This window comes from Colius striatus, chromosome 3, assembly GCF_028858725.1.
Source record: "Colius striatus isolate bColStr4 chromosome 3, bColStr4.1.hap1, whole genome shotgun sequence".
Classification (NCBI taxonomy): domain Eukaryota; kingdom Metazoa; phylum Chordata; class Aves; order Coliiformes; family Coliidae; genus Colius; species Colius striatus.
Window position 1 is genome coordinate 51527096 of NC_084761.1, and position 24614 is coordinate 51551709.

Below are 24614 nucleotides of genomic sequence, written 5' to 3' on the forward strand. Positions count from 1 at the left end.
GGGTGCGTGTGTGCGTCCCCGCAGCGGGTGTGCTTTGTGCGGGGGAGCTCCGCGTGTGCGTGGGAGTGGGGCGCGGCTCTGCCCCTCCCGCCCGGGCCGCTGCCCACGCCGTGCCCCGGGGGGCGGGCCGGGAGGCGGGCCGAGGCGGGGCGGCCGCTGCCCCCCGGCACACGCGGGGCCCCGCTTTGCCACTCGCCCGGCGGCGGCGGCGGCAGCCGTGCCCGGGCGCGGCGCGGAGCCGAGCGGACCGTGAGCTGGAGCCGAACCGAGCCCCGCCGCCGCGGGAGGCTGGTGAGCGGGGAGCGGGGCAGGGGGCGAGCGCCGCGCCGCCGCCGCCGCCACCCGGGACAAAGCCGGGCGGGGAGGGACCCCGCCGCCGCTCGGAGCCAGGCCGGGGGGCCGGGGCGGCGAGGCCGTGGCCCGCGCTGATGCCCACCGAGCATGCGGGCGGAGGGTGGCTGAAGCCGGCACTGGGAAAAGCGTCGTCCCGAGAGGCACCGGCGGCCGGCCCGGGAGCTCCGGCGTGCCGTGCCCGGTAAACTTTTGCCAGCCCCTGTGGCCCCGGAGGAACCGTCTGGCGTCCAGAGCTGCCTGGGTTAGGGGTTGGGGTGGCTTACTCATTTTTAGTGCCGAAGCATCCTTGTGCTGCATCCTGGCATCTCTACACCGGATACCAGGTAGCCTTTATCCCGGGTCGCTGCGGGTGCCCCGGGCGTGCTCCAGAGGCCGCTCCTGGCCCTGGGCTCGCCCGAGGGGGCCGAGCCCGGCCGGTTTCCCCGCGCGGCGCCGGTTCCGGCCGCGAGCCCGGGCAGCGTGAGACTGCGGCTGGTTTAGCTGCAGAAAGGGAAATCCCGATCTTTAGAAGGCAGTTGGCAGCGCCGATTATTTAAGTAGTGAGGAGGGGGTTTTTCTGTCTCCGGTTGCTGCTTTCCTCCCTTTGATTTTTTTCTATCTCTTGCTGTCTCACCGAGGCACTTGCTCAAGTTTGGGTGGTGCCAGACGCACTTGCTGGGTCTGGAAAGAAACAGAGAAACAATGCTAAAGTATCTTTAAAAGGTGTTTTCCCAGCAGGTACTGTTAATCTTGTTGAAGGTGTTGGGGTTCATTGAAGAGTGATTTGCTGCCTTTCAGTTAGTTTGAGTTCTGTGAAATCCGTGAAAAAACCCCCTTTCTAAAGCAGGCTCTGCCCTAAAAAGAGAATGACATGCACTAATCTAATTCATGAATTCCATTGATATTGCCCTTTTTTCTGCTCTTTCATGGAACAGATCCTAATTCATCAGCTTGCCAGACAGGAGTCTGCAGGTACTTGTACTTGAGTGGATCAAAGCCTCCCTTCCCAAAGATGGCATTTGAATTTAGATGGTGTTTGTGGATCAGTGGCTCACCCCCCTTCACTTTGTCGAACCCAAGCTCTCTATTAGTAGGAGTAGGGTGGCAGCTGGAGAAGCTGGCCAAGGTATCTCCAAGCCCAGAAGCAGGAGGCTTTACTGAAGTGTAGGTTGGTTTGGAGCTGTGTGCAGGTGCAAAGGTGTCCATAGCTGTGGTGAAGTTGCAGTATGCCAGTGCGGAGGAAGTGCTGAAGGATCAGGCTGGTAAATTGTGTTCTCATGTAGTCGGGGTTGTGGCGTAAAGGTGCCTGTTCTCTCAGAGACCTGCAGGGATGGATCCCTAGTTTGCTTTGCCTTTGCATTGGGGTCACCTGGTGGGGAGATGATGACCTAAAGTTGGCTAGGTGGGGAAGGGATTCTGTGGAGTGACACGGAGGACTTGTGTGCCCCGACACTTCTAGTAGCTGTCTGCAATTTTCCTGATCTAGTTGCATTTTCTGATCTTCTCTTCCCTCCCCCACTGAGCTTTGTGGGAGTCCTTGTCTGAAGTATCTCCAAAAGTTGTTAGCTCCAGGTAGCTGCTTGGCTGAGTGCAATCAGACCTGGCCATGTGGGGAGGGGGGGCCTCAGGAATGCAGGAATGTCTTGTTCCCGGGGCATTTCCTCCTGGAGAAGGAAGATGGGAAGGGATCCTTGTCTGCAAGTAATCCAAGAGCAAAACGTTTCTCCCATTGCAGACAATGAATCATTTCAGCGAGCTGACACTGTTATTTGCGGCTCCTGGCAAACCAGATAAGAGCTTTCTGCCAGGCACTTGCTCAAATCAGTGCCAGCCCCAGCCTTGCTGATTGCCTTTCTCCTGCACTGGGTGGGAGAGAAGCCTTTGTGTACCACAGTAGTAATCTCGGTGGTGCTTCTGAGTGAAGGGAGGTTGTTCCCGGTGCCCTTGGTTACACAGTTGCTGATTCTGGTTCCTCTGTCTCCAAGCCTTTTTATTTTCTTGAGAGAGGATGCCACTTTAGAGGAGGAATTTTCCCTGCCTGGCTCTGCTTGTGGGGCTGTGAACAGCTATTTCCGAGACCTCTTTCCTCTACCCTTGATCTAAACCTTACACGAGGCTGGTTATACATGCTCATTAAAGAGGGAATTAAATCACATAGGAATGCTGCTTGCTTGATGTCTTCTGTATTACAGAGCTATGCTTAGAAGTTGAGGCTTTTTAAGTGATTGTGTGGGCTTTAGCTAAGCTGTGGAAAAAAAGGCTTGTAAACAATAAGCCTTTGTGATGAAGGCAGAGTAAGCGTAATTATCACCTGTCCTATTAAAAACCTTCCTGTTCTGGGGCATAACCAAACTAATCAGACAGTGTTGTGCTTTTCCAGATAACTAAGTGATCTTTAAGAGAGGCTCTGGGGAGCAAACGCAAAATGAGCAGCGGAGGACAGTGCAGAAGATGCAGAGGGCCCTCGGTCTGAGCCACGAGGATTTGAAGATGTCTGCGTGCAGTGACTTTGTGGAACACGTTTGGAAGCCCAGCTCCTGCAAAAACTGCTTCAACCCAAAGAGTTCCCATTGGCTGCAAACACCCCCAGACGTGGGAGCTTGTGGGGCGCTCCCGAATGGAGGTAGGACCAAGCCTGAAAACCCTGTGTTGGAAGACGAAGGTGTAAATACCTCCTTCTTCTCAAAGCCAACAATTGCTGTGAAGCCAACAATGATAAACTCAGATGTTCCTGACCCGTGGGCGGATGTGAATATGAATGCAGATCTGTCACAGGTAATGATTAATCCAGTCAAAGCCTAACTTCCCGTTACTTACCTTTCCTCTGGAGTGCTAAGAGTATCTGTTAAAACAGTTTCCTCCCCTTTGTTTTGCCCTCTAGTCTTGATTCAGGTTTTTAAGTCATAAATTGGCTTCTCAAACTATCTTTGGCTGGAGCTGAATGAGCTGTTGCTCACGAGGCATGTGCAAAGGAGCTTAAAAATACGTTGCTTGTTTAGGAGCTTCCGGATTTCAAATGAGAATGCGGGTTAAGGTTATTTTCCTGGGAAGATACACTGAAAAGGAATCCTCTCTGATTACAGTCAGCACTGACTGGATCCATGGTCTTCGTGAGTGAGGAAGAATATGCCCAGCTCCTTGGGCTCCCAGACTTTGCCAGAGCAGTAATGCCCTCTGGGTATAGCACTGCCTCTTGCCCAGAAAACTGGCAAGTACTGGTGGTTGGAGTTGCAGTCCAGATGCATCTCCTGTCCTTGACCAGTTGCTATCAGCACTGCATCAGCCACACAGAGTGATGGGTCCTTGCCTCAGAGGAGCGTCAGGGCTTGCTGGCTCTCTTCTCTCTAGCCTCACGTTGCTCTCCCTGGCTTCTCTTCTGGGGGTGAAGGGTATAGGAGTGCAGGCCACTGGTCATAGATGGGGTTTGTGCAGATATTTTGCCCCAGGCCAAGTTTTACAGTACGAGAGCAGATTCTGCCATCCTGGGATGGGAGGTTGCATGTTGCCCTCTGCCCCTCCCACTCCTCCCTTGGCAAGTAGGATAGATCTCCCTCAGATGAAGAGATTTCAGATCCATTTCCCCGCCTGCTCTCCAGTCCCTACTGCTGAGCATAGCCAAGCTGCTATCCCAGGACAGCCAGCCATAGTCTCTGTCTGTGCTCTGGAGCGTGTGACTCTGAAGCAGCAGTGTGAAATGAAATGAAAATAAGCAGAGGGAGGTGCAAATATTGCTTCCCCTTCTGAATCTTTAATTGCACAGTGATTCGCAGGCAAGATGACAGTTTGGACACGTTTCTGGCAGGGAACCCACAGAAAGGGAAAGGAGAATGTCTTATTTCACTGCATTGCCATTGTTGGTAATGCAAAGATTGCAAATGATCCAGGAAATAGGACAAGTGTAATTGAAGTAGAAAAGGTTTGTGGTAGTTACTGGTGGTGTGAGCGCAGAGCAAAACAGACTGAGAATGCCAGAGGGCTTTTCTGTCGAGATGGGGTTTTTCTTTTGTGATTTTGTCTTCTTAATATTTCTCCTTCATTTGGCACACTCACATCCTGACAACGCGCTTGTCTCTTTGGCCCGTGCAGGTCAGCTGGGGCATGGTTTCTGGCAAACACCTCCTTCTGAAATCGGGAGATGCGCAGCAGATCTGCCTCGACAATTTTGGCAATGGTGGTGTGAGAAAGCCCTTCCTCCACAACCCGCCGAGTGACTGCTTGTCTTGCTGTCCTCCTAGCTACTCCATGGTGGGCCTGCGCAGCCTGGAGAGTCGAGTGGAGAGAAACGTCTCCATCCACAGCCTGGTGCTTGTTGGTGAGGTGAGCAAGCAAGAGGACAGAGCCAAAGAGAAGTTTGCCCTGCCGCATCGGGCCCCTTGCCCTCATCCGCCTGCCCTGGGGGACAGAGGCGCTGTGGACTCCAGCGGAAACCCTTCTTCCCAAGCCAGAGAAGGAGCAGCGCTTCCCTCAGAGAGCAGCTGCGGTCTCCTCTTCTCTGGCCTTGAAGGTGAAGGGGGCGAGTACTGTTCGATCACAGACTGCCCCAGGGAGCGCCTGGCCTGGCGGGAGCTGCACTGCTCGGAGGGGAATGTTGCCCGGTGTGAGAAGGAGAGCCCCGCTCCCTGCGCGTGGAGGCAGCGGGGCGCTCCAGACATTCCCAGGCCAAGCGGCAGGGCCGTCAAGTTCGGCGAGGAGGAATGCAGAGCTGTGAATGTGGCCCTGTGCATCACAAAAGACCAAGGTGACCCTCTGCCCTACATCTTGCATTCGGAGAGGAAAAAGCTGGATCTCCATGCTCAGCCTGTTGCCCCCGCTGAGAGCACGGGGAGCGGCAAGTCACCTGCCATTGCTTCGTCTCAGGAGGACGAAGACTTGCCTGTCCCCGGAGAGCCCCCTGTGAGTGGAGGCCCCTGGCCTGAGGGTTCAGGCACTCCTCAGCAGGCTCTGGTGGAGCCGCAGCGGCCTCACCTTGCCTCGCTGGCCCGCGGCGATCCCATCTATGCTGAGAGCAGCAAGAAGAAGAAAGCGCAGCTGAAGGCTCTGGGCGGACAGTCAAAAGGGGAGCAGCTGGCTCGCAGCACGGGCAGGGAGCAAGCCAATGGCATGCGGAGGGATGGCGGCTGGGTTCTGGGTGCTGAGAAGGAACACCAGGACTCCACCGGCCAGGTGGCAGCAAAGATAACTATCATGACTGCACACACAGAGGATGACCACAAGACAATATTCCTCAGCAGCCCGGACTCAGCGGTAGGAGTTCAGTGGCCGTGCATCAGCCCCACTTCCCACCCTGATTTTGGGACTCCCTCACCTGCAGTTGAGCCTGGAGAGATTTTTCAAGAATCTGGAAGCGAAAACAGCTCAAGATTTCATCTGCCAGCTCCTGCCAAGGCCTCAGTTGCTGAAAGTCCAGCCATTCCCCCAAAGATGTCCAAAAACAGCCAGCCGGGCAGCGAGGGGAACCGCATGCCACCGGTAAGCTCCCGTGTGGCAAGGTTTGGTGATGACAACAGCAACGATGGAGCTGGTGTTCAGCTGCTGCCAAGGAGCTGTGCTGATATGGGAATCTCTGGGGCATCCTCTTCTCCTTGCGCTCTTGTCAATGGGGTTTTGGCGGAGGAGTCCGGCAGAGGCCTGACAGGCTTGTCCTATGACAGGAGGCAGAAATACTACACCCCAACGTGGACCAAGCAGTGTCGGATAGAGGAGGAGGAGGAACAGGAGCAGGAGGAGGAGCAGGAGCTCTTAACCCACCCATGGGCAGTGGAAGCTGAGAATGGAAGAGCTGGTGCCAACCTTGCGGATGAAGGCCCAATGCTGGAGAGCCAGACTGGGATCAGCAAATCCTTGTCTTTCTCCTTTGATTTCCCTAAAGACAAGAGCAACGGCTTGGAGTTTGCACCACCGCCGCCACCACCAAAAAAGCAGTCCAGGTACAGCTCTGTGAGTGTGTTGCAAATGTTTGCTGGTATGTTTGCTGCAGGGATTAGATGACAAGGAGGTGCCTCCCATTGTTTTTTTAATTCCTTTCCTGTTCAAAGGTGGGCCTTCAGGAGCATGGGTGGGAAACTACATACTTTTTTACTCTGAAAAGTTGACAGATCCTTGCAAGTCCTGGTTCAAATGCTGCATGAACTTGCAAAAGCCCTTCATGGCTGCAAGGTAGAGCCCTGGGTCCCAATACTCAAGTTAGAACAAGGTCCATGCCCAAGGTGGCTGCTGTTTCCCAGGTCAACTTCATTCTCTCACTGCACAATTCCATCCTGTTGAATAGGATAGTAATTCTGGGTTTGCGAGCTCCTCTTGCAGGTGAACCTGGACAATGTCTCTTGGTGTTGATGATAGCAAAGGCCTCTGAAATCCTTATTTGCAGTTTGGCTCTAGTGTCATTTTGCTTTTGAGGTTAAGTCTTGAAGCTGCAGTTTCCCAGAGAGGACTCCTCACCTGCAAGCAGGTGATTGGACCTTGCCTAATGTGTGCTCATGATGCATGGGAAGCCTCCTGGCTTCAGGCGGCCTTCCCCTTGCTGCTCTCCTGGAAGTCAGGTTTGCAGGCAGGTTGACAGCAGGCCCTACAAAACATGTGAATGAGGGAGACCTGTCCATCTGGGAAGGAAGTAGCTCTGCTAAGCAATTAAGAAAACAGGCTTCTGATGCTTAGTGTGCGTTTGTTATCTGCAGCTGTGTGTATCACCAAAACAACAAAAAAAGGAAAATTAAGGAATAAAAATGTTTTTTCTTTCCATGCAACTGATGGATTAGTTTGTCTAAACATAGTGGGGAGGGATGCTTTCAACTTCTGTGGGTGTCCTGTATTTGCTTTATGATGTTGCCTCAATTTTGTTACCTGGAACTGTACATTGCACAACAGATGTGACTCCAGCTCCTCTATTTGAAAGCTGAGAGAAGAAGGGATTGGTGTTTGAGGGAAAACTTGCTCTTGGGGTCCATGGTCAAGCTTATGCCTAGGCATCAGTGACCTCCAGGCTGAGACTGTTGTTGAGTTGGCCCATCCTCTGTTTTGCCCTCACACTGAATTTTCCATGTTTTTAGAACTGACTAGCCCAAGAAACTAGTGTTTTTAATTGACTAAGTGGTGAACAAATTAGGTTACTCAAGGAAAGGGAAGAGATGAGTAGGAGGCTTTAGTTCTCTCCAATGCTGGGCTTCCTGCTGTGATGCTATGTGCCTCCTCATGTCAGAGGAGAGAAAAGGTCCACAAAAAAAAAAAAAGTGAGCAATAAGCTTTATTGCCTTTAAAATCAGAGGACACTAAGCTGTGCTTTAGCTTTGACCCTGTAAACTTTCTTTACATGGCTCCTGCCACTTTGTGTCCCCTATCAGCCTGTGGCTCAGGGCTATGTTTGCCACATGAGGTGTTGGATTGCTGAGGCCCAGCAAAGCTGTGATGATTCAATACTGTCAAGCAGTGATCATTTATGAAACACCAGTTGCCTGCTGGAAGTGCTCTAGGACCTAATTCTTTCCCCTGCAGAGCAGAGGTCACTGGGCAGGCCAGAAGGGTGATGGCACTTAAATTCAGTGATATATATCCCAGCAGAATCTCCCACTTTCAGTTCTAGGACCTCCTTCCACCAGTCAAGAGCAGCCATGCAGAGCCCTTTGGCCGTTCTGTGGGCAAAGATGCTTCCCAGGCAGTGCTTAGAGTCTCCTTACTGCCTTCACGAAGGCTGGGAGTGGAGGCAGGGGCCTTGTTATTGTGCCAGGTTGTCTCCTTGACTGGAGAGCATGCCAAGCCAGAAGCATGCTCTGCTGTTGCTCTCCACATGGAGTCACAATCCATCCTGAGGGACATGGAGCACTTTCTGCTCCTTGGAGGGGCTGTTTTGTGCTCCTGGTGTGATTGGCCTGTGCCAACTGTTAACAGATGCTTCTCTGAGTCATCCTGAAAGCATCTGTGTGCTAGAAAGCCTGTGTGAAAGCAGGCAGGGAAACTGAGGTCAGGAAACACATAGCATCCATGACTGGGATCTCTGGCAGAGCCATAAACCCTGCCAGGTGGTTGAGGTAGGTGCTGGCATTGCTTTTACCCTCTGTGGCTGTAGGCAATGTGTTGGTCTCCTAAATGCCTTGTTGCCTGCAGCTGAGCCTTAGGGCAACTTACTCAAGAGCACAGCACTCCCTCCAGCTACTGAACCCCTGCACAGTGCAGTGCAGTGCAGCCTGCTTGCAGAGGGATCTGATCAGATGGCAGGTTTCGCAAGCCTTGCAAATCCAGCTGGTTGCTTTGTTTGTTTGCTTTGAGGGTGCTCTTGTTTTTGTCTCCAGCGTGGCTTTGCTGAGCATGTCAATGCAGGACTCAGGATGTTGTTACCTGTGTGCGGAGGTGGGTGGGATGGCTATGTGCACAACTGGTTAAAATCACCATAGTGGGACTGCGGTACCCTCGGCAGTCATGGCTCGTGGCTTGGGGTCATGACATGACTCTGACCTGGTTCTGGACAAACATCTCCTCTGGTACCCCGGGCTGCAGCCTGAAGAGCAGAGGAGGTCTTGCACAGGAAGATGCCTCTAAGATCCTAGGTCAGGCAAGTCTATGTGCATGTGCCCTTCTGTAAGGGGAGAATCACCTTCTGTTATGCTGACGTAGTCTCTCGCTGAGACAGCATCTCAGCCCAAGGTGTTCCCTGGTGGCACAGCTGCAAAGGCTCCTTTGCTGGATGGATGTAGATGAAGCCGGTATAGACCCAGCCTTGGCACAATCTTGGGGCTTGGCACAGCAGGGTTCATTTCAGCTGCAGGAAAGGCATGTAATAATTCTTTTTAGATCTCAAGCTTCAGCAAGGTATGTGATTTCATGCTGGAAAATGAAACTTGCCTGTTTGACTTTCCTAATTAAACTTCTTTGCTTATTTTAAAGAAAACTTATGTGTGTGTGTTCAAACTAGTTCTAAAGCAGAGAAAGAAAAAGTGAGTCTCTAGAATTTTTTTGTTCGTCTTGGCCCCAACAATTAAAAGGGAAAAAAAAAGTTTTTAGAGGGTAAATTCCTGCCAGGCATTGAGGAAGCTCTGGTTTTGCAGTAAGCTCTCTCTTAGGATAGCGGAAAGAGTGATTTTTAGGGAGTTTTAAAACTTGTCACAAACAGGAAAATAATGGATTTATGCCTGTTTCACCCTACATAAGTCTACTCTGGACCTCTCAGAACTGTTTCTTCATACCATCACTTTTTCTTATTTGTTGGAAAGATTATAGATATTTAAGGCTTGCTTGGTCTGAAACAGAATGGAAAATGAGTTTAATTACAAGAGGAAAGACATTGGAAAGGGAAGATGGTGTCTGGTCTTCTTCCAAAAGCTGGGAAGGTAGTTGGTTAAGGGAAGAGCTTAACAGGGGAAGTAGGATCCCCAGGACTTGTATGTGCGATGATGATTTAAAGGTTCTTTGGTATGAAATGCTCTAGGGTGGCCTTCAGTTTCTTGCATGAGGAATGAATCTTTGATGAAACTTATGTCTCTCTTAAGCAGAGGATCAGGCTGAATGCAGCCTGATCTTGCAGTCGCTGCAGTTCCTTCTAACCTGCAGAACCCTGGCAGTTAATTTATTTCATGTGCTTCTTAAAGAAAGGAAACGGTCATGCAGTTTTACATCTTGAGCTGTGGCATAATTAATGCCACTTTCAAAAGGCAGCACCGCAGACAGCATCTGCAATGTGCAGAATGCGTTCACTTGGGGTAACAAAGATATGAAGCACGTCCTAACACCCGCGGCACATCCCGATGTCGCTGGAAGCAGCCAGGACAAATGAGCTTGAGGGGTGCCAAGGCTGCGTGTTACGGTGCTGCTGCTGCTGCTGCTGCTTGTTGACAGAGGGAACAGAAAACAAGAGTGTTACAAAAAACTGGTAATGTTGGGAATTGGATCACCAGGAAAAGAGCCAGGCTTCTTCCTCACTGGGGAGCTGGTGCTGGCTGGCGGGACTGTGCTATGCATTCCTTGCCAGGAATTGATCTGTGACGGAGTAGTGCTGTACCTCAGACAGAATATACCCTCCTTTTCTTACTGTTCCTGAGGCACCCATTTCTCTTTGGAGCTTGATATCAGGGTGTACCCTGGTGGCAAAAGGAGACTGGCTACATGGGGCTGCTGTGGCAATTACAAATGCAGTTGGGAGTCACACAAGGTCACTAATTTTGACCCTCTTCTCTGTGGCTGTGGATGACAGCAGGGACTTGCTGTTTGGTCTAGGTAGGACAAGCCAGATTTATTGTAACTAAAATAATAAATGATAATAAATAAGAAACCTTGGATGAAGTCTTTTGAAATACATAATTCATATTTAAATAAGTAAATGAAGCAAAGAAGGGAGGATATGGATCAAGCAGGAGAGAGAATCCCACTCCAAAAAAGGGAGAGAATACACCTTTTGGATTCCTCCTGTATTTTTTGTCTGAAACCATTTGGGAATTTCTTGTGCTGCTTCAGCCAGTGGATCATTTTCAAAAGGCTATGATTTATCAGGCAATCTTTTAGGAGAGTTTCATTTTAAAAGAAACAAAGTAATTTGCTTCTGTGTGTTTCCTATCTTACCACTTAAATTACAAGAGCTGGAAATTGAAATGAGATTTGTTGTGATTGCAGTGGTTTAATGTTTGTCCCATCTACAACCCATCCAAATCCTTGTTCTGACTTAACCTGTGCAACACAAAACCTTTTTGTTACAGGGAGGAGTGGTGTAGTCCTCAGGACAGAGCTAGGAGTGTTTTACAATTCTCTCTTTCCCTCACCTTGATTTTGGTTTCTCCACGTTTGCCAGCTGTTAGCAGAGGACAAGTACAAATCCAAGCCTCAAATGTTAAAAGCTCCTGTATGCTGGTTTTAAACTCTCCTGTGCATCCAGGGAAAGATGCTGGAACAAAAAGCAGTGGAGGGAGGAGGAGGATATAATTACTCATGTTTCATGATAGACAAGCATATGGTACAGTGGTGCTTCCTCTTGTGTAATAATTACGCCCAACCATGTGTTGTGTTTGATGCTGTAATGCAGTCAGATCTTTCCCTCTGCTGCGCATAAGTTTCAGTATTTTATTCTGGGAGGGAACTGTCCTGTTGACATTATCACCAGACTTCTCCTGGAGTACAGTTTGGTTTGTGGTGACTGCTGCGTGTTCTCTGCTCTCTTCCCTCGTGTGGTTTTATAAAGCGCAGCACCTCTGTTATCTGTTCAGCTCCTGTTGTCTGTGCTGAGAGGGAGTGATGGGCACAGCAAAGCTGAGAAACCCCTGAGATGGGGCTGTGGAGCGGGCATTCCTTGTAACTGGAGTCTCTGCATGGGGCAGAGATGCCTTTCAGCATCCTCCACGGCTGCCAACAGACTACATGTGCGGCACCCTCTGAAAGGGAGCATGTGGGAGCCTTGCAGCTCCTGTGTCCAAGCGGCCTTCTGCTCTCAAAACCTCCCTGCCCCTTGCACTTTTGGAAGGTAACCAGATCTGCATGTCAAATCTCTGGCAGGAAATTCAAGCCGAAGGCATGCCCAGAGCCCAGGGGATCCCTGGGGCGATGTCCCAAGGCACGTGTGTCTGCTGCAGTGAGGGGAGCCATGCTTCGGTGCCCGGCTCCGCTCGCTCTCCGCGGAGCACAAGGCATGCGGTCAGCGATGCCACAGTCCCACAGCAGTAGCAGGTGAGACCCTGATCTGTGAAGAAATGTGAAATTAAACACATGGCTACTGCTCAAACGTGAATCACGGGAAAGAGGAAGCATGCCCTGGACAGAGATGTAGCATGAGGCACAGCAAATGGTCTGGGTCCCTTTACAGTGCTATAGAACTACAGACTAGGGGGGGAGTTGTTGGTTTTTTGTTGTTTGGTTTGGTTTTTTTTTTTACAAGAACGGTGTTTTCAACCTTGACTGTGGGAATTGTGTGGAAAGCCAGCTGTATTAAATTGTTTAGGATGGGAAAAGTGGGGAATAGTGAACAGGAAGAGTCGCCTGAATATGCCAGAGTCTTACTTGGAGGATGTTGAGTAATCGAAGTGTATTTAAAGCCACCAGAATAGTTTGGACAGCTGGAAATCCTGTCTTTTTAGTTTATTGGTTTGGGAGAGCTGACTCTTGTGACCTGTTCTTTATGCACTGGCACATGGAGGAATCTCTGGTGCTGCTCTTGAGGTCACCAGTTACATTTAAGGTGCTGGCACATGAAAGAGACTGGTGCTGCTCTTGAGATTGTTTTTTAAAATGGAGATAAATTAACCACTGCTACATCTTCCTGGTGAGGAGGCAATCACAGTGATTTCTTCAGATTTAAGACTGGTTGGTGTTTTTCATTTCCAACATCCTTTGGTGAAAAGGGCAATACAGAGGACAGCTACCTGTGCCCTTGCAGCCATGAATGGTGGAAGGAACCCTGGAAACGCAGAAGTTGGGACTAGCTGTAAATCAGGATCGCACAGGCTGTTGTAGGCTGTAGGTGTTCAGCTCTTGGAGTGGAATTTGACCATAATGGGAGAGTTTGGCTGTATTTTAATCTTTGTGGGTTGCAGCCTAGGCTTCAGGCAGCTCATAGGAAAAGAGGGAGCTGTAGAGTAGAGGGAGAGACGTAGCTGAGGTATTTCCCGGTGGTATCAGCTGCCCCGGCTCTGAAACAAGAGCAGGATGTCGTTTGAGCGGCAAACGATTTCTATTTCGGTGTGCCTGTTCAGGAACTGCATTTTACATAAGTCACAGCGGCCCTGAGAGGAAACGGGGGCTCCCTGTGCATCTGAGTAAAGCACGGGGCTGAGGCGAGCAAAGACAGCAGAAGCCAGCCCGGTTCTGGGGGCAGGAGCCAGCCCAGTTCTGGAGACAGAAACCAGCCCAGTTCTGGCGGCCACCGCTTGGCACACAGGTCGCTTGCAGGGATAGGTGTGGCTGTGCGCTGTGGACCTTGGACTCCGGCGAGCAAAGTCCCATCTCCCTCTGAGTGCGGGAATGGTAAGGCAGCTCTGCGGATTCGTGCTTGAGTGATGGGATGCAAACACAAATGCGCCAGCTTTTCTTTGGGGGGGTGTGGGGAGGGGAGGAATGTGTGAGAAAACCTCTCATCCGTGCAGATCAAGACTGGCTCTCTTGCAAAATCTTCTTCTTTTCTTCTGGATTCAAATGCTTCCTTGATTCTTGCCAGGTCAGGCAGTGCATACACATGGGTGTACATCCATGGGTTTGGTTCTTTTTTCCCTCAAATTATTAAAAGTTAAACATCTGAGAAAGTTATAGGATAAAGATATATCTTTATAATAAAAAAGGAAAAGGGTTTAAGTCCGATTGGTTGCTTTCAACAGCATGAGTAGTAACAGAGCTAAAAACCTCAATGTGTGTCTCTTTCAATCTCTCTTTTTTTTAACTGTGACTTGCGTGGTGCATTAGGAAGTTTTGTAAATCTTCCCCAAGAGGTTTGCCATGGTAAATTCATCACTGGTCTAAGACCAATGTCTCTGCTGAGTTGTACCTGAGGTGGTTTTTAGAGCCTCTTTTTCATCAGCCCCTGAGTATTTTTAGACCAAGGCTGCTCAAGCAAATGAGGAAGTCTGGCAGAAGTTTCTTCCGGGCTTCTCATACACTCTGCTCTCCATGTGGTGGTGTGGACATGAGAGTAAGTGCTTTGTCTGGATGGGGGATGAAACATTTCTCAGTCTCCAGATAAAAATTGCCCGTGGCATCTGCTGTGCTTGGGGGTTTTGGAAGAGGAGGGGCTCTGTGCTTGTGAAAAGGGTGCCACAAGAAAATGGTCATGCGTGTCTTTTGTTTGTCTTTCTCAGCAGCCATTCAGCCGTCTGATTAGGAAACACCGGATACTTTCTAGCAAGATAGCTAGTGGAAGTCCTTTTTCTTCTTTACAAGTCTGCCACTAACCTTTTTATGTTCTTAATCAACGAAGTGTTGTCAGTTTTACTTTAAAAATGTGGTCTGATAACCTTCGTTTTCTTTCCAATAGAGAGTCTGAACTGTACCAAAGCTAGGACTGTTTGTGCTCTGATGTGCTGCCTGTTTTCAAGCTTCTGTTGTTTTCCAAGGAGGAAAAAAGAAGAAAATGCAAGGCAAGCTCTTTATCCTAGCAAACAGTCCTGCTTGCCTGCAACTGGTCACTTGAACTGTGAGCTGGTGGTTATAAGCCCAGTTTAGGGTTTGTTTGTTTAGGTTTTTTTAGATGGAAGCTGCATGGAAAACTGTAGGTCTTACATTAAAAACTGCATGATAGGTCCTGAGTTTGGCATACACTTGTTCTCTGCAGAGTCCCTTCTTCTCTCAGAAGGTGTCAGTTGTTATTGTGGTGCACCAAGAAGATGACAAGCACTAGGGATGGATGCTGCTTCTTCTTGTGCCTCCACCATGAAGGAATTGGCTTCAGCCTCAACCTGCTCTTCTTTAGAATGGGAAGAGGAGTAACGCTACTGCCTTCCCTTGAGAACTTTACCAAAGGCAAATGCTGGTGGATCCCCACTTCCCAGTGATGATGACCAAGATAGGATGTGGCCAGACCCCACATGTGCTTGGCAGAGGAGGTGCAGACTGGGGCTGGATGCCGTTGTCCTGGTCTCTCTCTCTCTCTGCTCAAGCACAGCTGGTTTGTCACTGGGAGACCAATATGGGGGCTGCGAGGCTATAACCTGTTCAGTGTCAGTGAGGTGCTGGAGAAAGAAGAAAAGTGTGCAGGAATGAGGTGCTGTGGTGTGGTGTGGTAAAAGGCTGCACAGTACTCATACAGAGGGGCAAGGACCAAGCTAAGGCTGCTCTTGGTATTACCCTACGTGCACTTGTGCATGGAGGCTATCTTTTGCCATCTGTCTCCTGACTTTTCTCTTTCGCTCTCTCTAGGCACGCTCTGAAAATGAATCCAAATAACGCTGAGCTGGAGAGGGTCAGCAACAGCTCTGCTGAGAGCCTCAGCCCACCTTTCAGGAGCATGCACGTCAGCTTCACGGCTGGCTCCTCTGACAGCCTCGACTCGGACGCGCAGACCGGCAGTGATGGCAGTAAGTGACCATTGGGTGTGGGAGAGGTAGCGCTGGACCTGAGGAAGGAGTTACTTCCCTCCTGAGGGCCACTGCTGGGTTGGCATCTTCAGAGCGGGCATCATGAATGTCTGATCACCTAGTTCCCCCAGCAACCCTTCATCTTTCCATTTCTACTATCCTTCTGCCTCTTGATGTACTTAAGATGAATATGGCAGAGTCAGGCCAACACCATGGGTGTTTTCCTCTTTCATTGTCAAGTATGAAAATCATTCATCCTGTAGCTCTCCTCTTGTCTGGACAGAGCATCCATCTGAAAGCAACTGCCCCGATCCTGCTTGTGCTTCATACATTGTGTGAGGTCACAAGTAGCCCTGCCGAGAAAAATCCTCTGTAGATTTGAGGAATACCAGAAGGAGCTTTCTGCTAGAGATCTGTCCCTCTCCTTGTGTTTCCAGTTATTTCTTGAAGGGGAAAAAAAATCTGCCTGCACTTGTTTTACCGAGATTAAAAAATAGTTACTATGAAGTCACTTTTTTCATCAGTGCGTAACTTAGACATGCGCTAACGTGTTCAGCAGCTCAGAAAGTATTTCCTTTGCAAAAGCAGCCTTCTTGTAGTGGAAGTGCTGTCTTTCCAAGAGCAACAATGTGCAGCAATAAAATTAAGAGCCAGGGCTCTGGAAACTCTGTTTTTCCACCACTAACTTGGAGTCTGACAGTGAGACCATGCCAGGGAATTGTACAGAGGGAAGAAAAACTCATATGTTGAGACTTTACCTGCTGGTCACGGAAGCAATTTGCTGTCAAAAATGACATGGGACAAGACGATTTCTCTGACTCCACTAACAGAAGAAACTATTTCAACTCATCTCGGGAAAGCTGAGTTTTTAAGTGAATAACCAAAATGCAGTTTTTCTTGTTGATGCAAGCAAGAAGCTATGCAGTCAGTCACTGAATGAGGTGAGCTCAAATTAATTGGCTGTGCTGTCAGATGTTAAAATACAAAGTGAATTTTCAACCCGTTGACATGCAGAAAGGACTCTATGCTGAAGGTACAGAGCACTGTTAGGAAAGTTGGGAAAGGGTTTCACGTGTTACCCTGCACTTGGGGCAGAGCCCAGAAGCATGGAAAAAAAAAAACCAAAAAAAAAGGGTAAGCGCAGTTTGGCATTTGTGAGCTGGGCTTGTGGACTGGCTGCCAAAGCTGCCAGCACTGACATTTGTTCTGTACAACTCTGTCAAGTAAATCTTACCTCATTGAAACAAGAGTTTCAGCTGCATGTCCTGGCAGAGATGCCTCTGTTGAGTTGCTCTGGGATGGTTTTCTCTTGGCTATATCCTCTGTCAAAGCCTCTTGGACTGTAAGTGGCAAGACATGCCATGCTGGGCAATCCCTGCCCATGGCTTTTGGCAGGGTTTTAATGGAGGGGGTCTTTCCCATGGACCCAGCAGAGTGTGCTGGAGATGTCTGGGTTTTCCTTAAAGTTTGGGAAATGCATCTCTGTTAAGCCATGGGCTCCACAGTTAACTCTGCAGCTGCAGAGTAGCTGAAACTGGAGAGCAGTCAATTGCTCAGCGACTGGGTGTACAATGTGGGCACTCGCCTAAGGCAAAGGCCCACCAGGAGTCAGCACCTAGAAACTGGCACCCAGGAACTGGGCTGCTGCTTCACTGAGCTTCACAGAGCTGTTTATGAGCACGTTGTCAGAAATGGGGAGCCAAAAGAGCCTTGCATGGAAAGCTTCTCTTCTGCAGAAGCTGAAATAGGTGCCATTCACTCCTGGGGTGTCTCTCGGTGCTGGTTGCTTGGGACGTGCTGTACTGCAGCAGGAGCATATGGGCAGCCTCAGCAACAGATGGGACAAATGAAAAGTGATGTTGTGCTACCAAACTGTGGTGGGGAGGGACAGGGACAGATCATGCCTGCATCCACTCTGGTAGCTGAGAACTGGGGGACCTGCCCTCACCTTGTGTCGTCTCAGGTGGTGAGCAGCTAACAAGGATTGCTGTTCTGGCATGGCTGGTACAGCTTTGCACTGGCATGGGACAGGCCGGGACAGGCTGGGAGCTCTGGGATGGGAGAGCCTCTGCACTTGGAGGTTGTTCCTGGAGCTGGTGAGTCACTAGGTTTGTGAGGGAGACAAGTGCTTGCTTCAGGCTGACATGAAACTGCCCCAGGGCATTCCTGTGGAGCAAGCAGAAAGCCACTGTGAGGAAGTGCCTGCTGGCAGCTGAACTCTCACTGGTGGCCTTGTGAGAAGGAAGAATGGCTTGCTTCCACTCTACAGTTTTGGAAGCTAAACTCACAGAAAGCAATACATCCTGCTATCTGCTGAGCTTGCACGGAGCAGAACCCCACCATGAACCTTTCAAGGTCTACACTTGCATGCAGAGCTCAAGTTTATCGAGAATCTTGCCTGTCATCAAGTGGCATTGAAAATTCTCTGAAATAATTATGTCTGTTCTTTTAATTTCCCCTGCAGACTACTCCACTCCTCATTCATTCTGTCTCCATGACCTGAAACTATTGTTCCTTATTTCAATGTCAAATCATGAGGGGTTTTGTGGTAGGCTTTTTTTTTTTTTCTTCCATGACATGAAACTGTATTACCTGTTTCCAGCCTGGCCAGGGTAGGAAAATAGCTGGTACATCTGCAATCCTGAAATGAGCCAGCCATCCCAACCCAATCCATATGCAGCTGGCACATGGAGCTGCTTGGGGTTTAATGGTATGTAGCAGGGCCAAGTTGCTCACTGAGCAAAGATGTCTAGCAACAAGCTGGGGGACAGGCAGCATGAAGGGGAGGCTGGATTTTTGTCTGGAGGATGGAAATTGCCAAAATCCCAGGCCTTGCCCAGTGATCCTTACCCAGTGTGAGGCAGAGAGACAGGTTCAATATACTCCTTGGGCTGCTTTGGTACAGCTGGAGGGCTGGAGCTGGGTAGCGTGAGTCACTCGCTCCTTATCACACCATGCTGCGGAAGCCCTGGGTGGCAGCTCACAGGTGAAACAGGCTGTGTTTAAGACATTGTCCTTGTATCCCGAGTGCTTCAATTTTGCCTCCCTGTGGATGACATCACAGCTTAAATATTTACCCTCTTCTAGCTTTTTACAACTGTGTATGCCTTTCCTAGAGGAGTGGTTTTTGGGCTGGGGGGTGGGGTTGAGCATTCCTCTAGATGGCTGGTTGCAGACTGTTTTGCAAACCTGCTGTATTACACTGAATTAAATCCCTAACCCCTTCAGCAAAGTTTTGTATTCGTGAATAAATGATGACTGTGTGCTGAGTTCAGACCTTACTCTGTTTCCTGGGAAAGGTAGCCCTTGGGGGTGGCAGGGGCACAGAGAGGGACCCACACTCCTAGCCCACAGTGGCCACTAATGACATCTTCTTGTGTGTTGCTGTCTCCTAGGGCACTCCTCTGAGCCGAACCACTCGCCCCCTCCAGCCGAGAGCCAAGTGTTCCCCCCTGGTGCTTTCCTTCCTGCCTCCAGCGAGGATGGTGCCTCCTCTGCGTCCAGCTGCCCGCCCCCTCTGCCCCAGAAGAAGACAGTGAGCAGAACAGTGTCCTCCCCAGATGGCTTTTTTGGGGGACAGGCGTCTTCAGGCAAAGCAGCCGGTGCTGCCAGCCCTAGGCTGAACGTCAGTCACTCCGAGACCAACGTCTGCCTCCGAGAAGAGCTTCCCTTCATCCACCCAGCCGGCTGGGGGGGCCGCCCTGGTGCTTTCTCCTCCTCCGAATCCCTGGAGAAAGGCTCCAAAGGAAACGGCTACTGGGGCTCAGCCACCAATAAGAGCACAGGGGCTTGCATCCCCAGCAGAAACCACCAGTCCCTTTCCTCCTCACAGCTCAGCGTGTCCAGCCAAGTGTCGTCGGGCTCCAGCCTCCAGCTCCACAACCTGCTGAGCAACATCGAGAGCAAGGAGGGGGTGTATGCCAAGCTGGGGGCCCTCTACGCCGAGTCCTTGCGCCGCCTGGTTGCCAAATGTGAGGACTGCTTCATGCGGGAGCAGAAGAATGAGCTGCACTTCAGTGAGAACAACTGGTCGCTCTTCAAGCTGGCATGCAACAAGCCATGCTGCGATTCGGGGGATGCCATCTATTATTGTGCCACCTGCTCCAAGGACCCCTCTACCACCTATGCTGTGAAGGTAAGCCCACACACACGAGGCACTCGGGCTTATCTCCAACTTCCAGCTGGGAGAATGAGGCAGAGAGCTGCAGGGTCCAAGGCGGCTTGGGGGTCCATAGCTGAGCTGGCACTGAACCTTCTTCAAGCTTCTTTCCCCCTCCTTTCTGGTGTATGGATTTGAATGAAAGAGCAGAAAGCAGGCTTAGTGGTGCACCTTTGAGCAGCACCATCAGCACACAATAGCCTGTTTTCTCTGTGTGTCTCTCTCACAGGTGAAGTTTGGCGAGCAAAGCCCCCTTCCAAAATTGCCGCTTGTCCCCTACCACTTGCAAAAGTTAATTTGGAGATGTAGGTTTTGTTCTAACAAGTGACAGAGATGCTCATTGCTACAGACTAGTAGGATCTGGAACCCAACCAGTTTCTCTCTAAAACAATCTTTCTGCAAATACCGTGTTGTAAACTCACAGACATCCACCTGTGATAACACAAGCTGATGAAAGGCTGTTCAAAAGACAGCATTTTTGCCTCTGCCTACCTTTTAAGTGGGAGATCTGACCCAGAAACCATGTGAGTGCTTATGTGATCTTGGAACGACAGGCATCACCTGTCAGGCAGATCCTGATTAAATGATGCGAGGCTGACCCAGACGTGCTGTGTAAGGTCAGGTCTGAAATATCTTCCCGTAACACTACAGAAGCCATGTTTGAAATGGAAAGTTGAGGTGCAGTAGTTCAGCTCTTTGAAACCTGGATAAGTAAGTGTATCCAACCCATTCCATGGATTTTAGGTTCTTGACCCATGTTACTACTTGAATATAGAGCCTTTAATTTCCATTCTGACTTAACCCTAGGGGCATCTTGTTGTTGCTTACTCTTTGGGTTGCTTTCAAAACCTAAAGTAATCATTTCAGAAAAGCACTGTCAGAGATGCATTAAGCAAGAAGAAGGAAAAAAAAATCTCAGCTGAATCGTTTCCACCATTATGAACCTCAAGGGGTTTTAGTCGATAGCTTCAAAGCCAATCCATATTCTAAAGGAAGTACAATCAACCCAACAGGGAGGCTGTAAACAACCAGAATGGAGTTAGATGAGATTTTGCGCCAATACTCCTAGTCGAGTGCTCGGAGCTGCAGCATCTCTTATGTGTTACACCTAAATCCAGCACGAGTTTCCTCCTCAAACCTGAGAGCTGGGTGATGAACTGCTGTGCTGCTTTTCAGTCTGTGGTTCCCTGTGGCATGCACACACCTCTGCTCTTGCCTGCCGTGTTAGGTGGGGTTCAGAGGCTCAGCTCCTCAGCTGTAGCATGTGAATCCTTGCCAAGGCAGAAACAGCCCATTTTAGTCTGTTAGTGGGACTGTGCTTGTGTCCCTGCCTGCGGTCTGGGCTTACTCTGTGCCAGTGTAAAGTGAAGTTGTCTATGTGTTTACACTTGTGCATGTGTACACCTCCTGCAATGTTCCCATGTGCCACCTTCCTTTTGGTAGCCAACGTAGAGAACAGTCATGAAACTTTACAACTGCCTGATTCCCTCCTGGCTTCTGGGATGGATTTTCTGACATGAAAGACATCACAGACCTGTAGTTAAAATTAGACTTGGAGAGTTCAAAATGGACAGAGGATTTGACTTGAGCCAAGGAGCTTGGTGAGGAGCAGGAGCCAGAGTTTGTCCTGTGCACGGGCAGGCATGGCTATGTGTAAAACAGAAAGAGACAGAGTTACATGAAATGGCTTTAGAGGAATTAAGCCAAGATATGCTCCATGCCTTGGCTTCATTCTCCGCTTAAAGATGCGTGACTAAGCCAGCCCCAGACTCCTGCTTGGAGCTTACTGCATGGAGGATGCCTCTGGTGCAGCCAAAGTCATGAAGAATGACTGGCCTGTGCAAGATCACCCTGTCTCGTTTGGTTGCAGTTATCCTTCCACAGACTTCTCTCTTGCAGGAGCTTCTCCCCTTTCTCTGAGCCTGACATGCTCTCCCTGTGTGAGAAAGAACAAGCAAGATTGTTAGCAGAGGGCTGGAGAGCCTCCTCTGCCTTTGGGGCCCTTCTGCCTCTTCCTACATCCCGCTGCGTTAATCTGCCTTATGCCTAGCTCCCAAAAGCTTGTCTTGCCACAAAATAAGCACACAGCCGTGACAGGGTATTTTTGTTTAGAAAAAGGACGACAACAGGGATTTGTAATGCCCCATTGCCACAGTATGGTCTCATCTGAGTAAATTACCTGCAAATGCCTAGATTCAGACCCTTGCTAGAAGAATACAAAAGCAGCCCTCTTCTCCAGCTCCTCTCTATTCTTGCATTTATTTTAACTCGGAGGAAAAATTGATTTCTTGTCCGATTTTGCACGCATGCTGTGACTGGCAGTGACATGCTCCAGGGTTTGAAACCTTTTATGCTGAGTTTCAGCCTGTTGCTGACTCCTGTGGGTGAGATATAAATATATCACTAAATAAAAGAGAAAAAAAAAAATAAGTGTATAATAGAAATGCCAGAAGGCCCCCTAAGCTAATGGATATTCCTATAATAAACTTGGGTTTGAGTTTTTTAGTCTTTAATTCAGTCATAAAGCTAAAGTACAAAGCAAAATGAAGTAAAAAAGTCATGTGGGTTTAAGAGAATGCAGATTATAAAACACTCATTCCCTTTGAGTTTGCTGCACTCTCACTTATTTCTAAGCCTGTTTCTCAGCTCCCACTTTTGTCCTGTTTTCTTTCCCTATGCTGATGAGTACAGCTTGTAGCTGGTTTCCTTCAGCTATTGATCAGGGGGCTGAGGGTAGTCGCAGAACACGAGGAAGTGGAATGGTTGAGGAGGATGTGAAAGTGGCTCCAAGGCTTAGGAGCAGGGAAGAGTTAGGTGGGAAGAAAGTGCTGGAGGTCTCTGTCCACCCCTCACTGCAAACAGAGCCACTATCGCAGCCACTTCACGCAGCATGGGGCCTCATCCAGGCAATTGCTAACCACCTCTGGATGTGGAGGTGGCACGGCTTCCGCCACAGACTTTGCTTTTCCCTCTGCAGAATGTCTCCTGAGTTGCAGGGGAAAATTTTGATGACATCTGTGACGTACATGCTGTGTTGCTTCTGTTGGCAATGAAGCAAAATCTCCAGAAGTTACTCATGGGAGGACTGCCTTCCTCCTTTTCTGCAAATATTCAGCATTGCTTGGCACAGGAAGCATGTCCAGAAATGTAACCCAGACACCTGGTTGCTAAGGCTGGGGTCTTGCAGGACAAGAAAGATCCTCAAGCCAGGAGATAGTTTAAAGCACTGAAGGGATCAGCGCGCATCCTGCTTTTACTGTCTTCCTTAGCATCCACAAATCTCAGCTTAGGAACCCTCCCCTGAATTTCTGACGTCTATCATCTGTCATCTCATTCCATCTCTGACTGATGAGACTTTTCTTTTGGTCTCTCCTCACAGATTTGTAAAACCCAGGAGTCCAAGGTGGCCACTTCGTACTGCAGCCCTGCAGTGCCAGTCCACTTCAATATCCAGCAGGACTGTGGGCATTTTGTGGCCTCTGTGCCCTCCAGCATGCTGCTGGCCTCAGATGTGGGGAAAAGCATGCCTGGGGATGGCCTCCACCCATCCCGCGCTGCCAGTGAACACGACTGCGTGGTGGTCATTACCCGGGAGGTGCCCAGCCAGACCACTGCCGACTTTGTGAGGGACTCGGTGACGTTGCACCAAGCCAAGCCTGAGCTGTACGAACGGCGTGTTTGCTTCTTGCTCCTCCAGCTCTGTAACGGCCTGGAGCACCTCAAAGAGCACGGCATCATCCATCGTGACCTGTGCCTGGAGAACCTCCTGCTCGTCCCCTGCAAGCCCCCCATGAGCTGTGCGAAAGCCAAAGACGACAAACACTTACCCCGCCTCATCATCAGCAATTTTTTGAAAGCCAAACAGAAGCCAGGAACTGGAGACTCCAAACTGAAGAAGAGTCAGGCCCGGCTGGCCCCGGAGATCGTGTCGGCTTCTCAGTACAAGAAGTTTGACGAGTTTCAGACTGGTATTCTCATCTACGAGCTGCTGCACCAGCCCAACCCCTTTGAGGAGAAGGTGCGCCTCAGGGAGCAGGACTACAGCCCCGAGGACCTCCCTGCTCTGCCCAGCCTGTCCATCTACTCCCGGGGACTGCAGCAGCTGGCCCACCTGCTCCTGGAAGCGGATCCCATCAAGCGCGTGCGGATCACCGAGGCCAAGCGGATGCTGCAGTGTCTGCTCTGGGGGCCCCGGAAGGACCTCACCGAGCAGCCCCTCAGCCACGAGGAAGCTCTGCGCCGGGTGCTGCAGAACTGGGTGGACATGAAGCGTGCCCTGCTCATGATGAAGTTTGCGGAGAGGGCTGTGGACACAGAGCGGAGCATTGAACTGGAGGACTGGCTGTGCTGCCAGTACTTGGCGTCAGCCGAGCCGGCCTCCCTCTCACACACGTTGAAACTGCTGCAGCTGCTCTGACCTAGGGCGCGTCTCAGAGGCAGCTGAGGGCTAAAGGTACGCAGCCCCCTGATGCGCCAGAGGCTCGGACCTCGGCTGTGAATGCATGTGCAGCTCCCACCCCACAGCCCGATCAGCGTGGCCGAGGCATGTTCAGTACCGTCAGCACTGTTAATTTGCAAGCGGGCACAACTGGGAACCCACCCCCATTTGGGGGGATTTTTTAAGGGGTTTTTTGTTTGTTTTGGTATGGTAAGTCTGTGGACTAATAAACTCCTGCCTGCGTGCGTGCATCTTTCTGATGAACTCAATGTACTTGAGTTGATTTCTGCACCTGTGCAACAGTCCTTTGATCCCCACTCCCCTTAAAGCATCAGAGCCTTTTTGCTCAGGAACACCACTGCTCTCCAGAGTGGGTGGCAGGTAGGAATGGCGGGCTGCTGCTGCTGCTCCTGGGGACCAAGAGCAATTCACGGACTGCTCCTTTGCATGGGAGAACGGGGAAGGGTTTTCAAATTCCCATCCTGTGTGGGTTTTCACATTGATTGTGCTTCTCATTTAAAAAAAAGAAAAACAAAGAAAAAAGACTGCTTGCTTCTGCATATCAGCTGTATTCTCCACAGTGGCAATTTGATATCAGCTGCCTGTTACCTTTGTTAGATACTACTACAGCATGGCTCTCCTGTCTAGTGGTGCAACTGCACAAGCTGTTGATTGTGAAAGGGTGAGAGAGAGCCCAGCATGGGTCTGTTCAGGA

General features: G+C 50.1%; 1 protein-coding gene across 1 annotated transcript; it reads left to right on the forward strand.

Annotated features, from left to right (window-relative positions):
• The first annotated feature begins 261 nt into the window (after nt 1–261).
• Nucleotides 262–24132, forward strand: PRAG1 (PEAK1 related, kinase-activating pseudokinase 1). The gene is made up of 6 exons (XM_061993350.1): nt 262–291; nt 2714–3108; nt 4420–6260; nt 15145–15302; nt 18698–19437; nt 22841–24132. Exons 2-6 carry the CDS (start codon nt 2785–2787, stop codon nt 23876–23878), a joined length of 4101 nt encoding a protein of 1366 aa, XP_061849334.1. The 5' UTR covers nt 262–291; nt 2714–2784; the 3' UTR covers nt 23879–24132.
• Nucleotides 24133–24614: the final 482 nt, after the last annotated feature.

Coding starts and splice junctions, on each gene's coding strand:
- PRAG1 (XM_061993350.1), top strand. CDS start 2,785: ATGCAGAGGGCCCTCGGTCTGAGCCACGAGGATTTGAAGATGTCTGCG. Junction 15,303..18,697: donor GCAGACCGGCAGTGATGGCA/GTAAGTGACCAT, acceptor GCTGTCTCCTAG/GGCACTCCTCTGAGCCGAAC. Junction 19,438..22,840: donor CTACCACCTATGCTGTGAAG/GTAAGCCCACAC, acceptor CTCTCCTCACAG/ATTTGTAAAACCCAGGAGTC.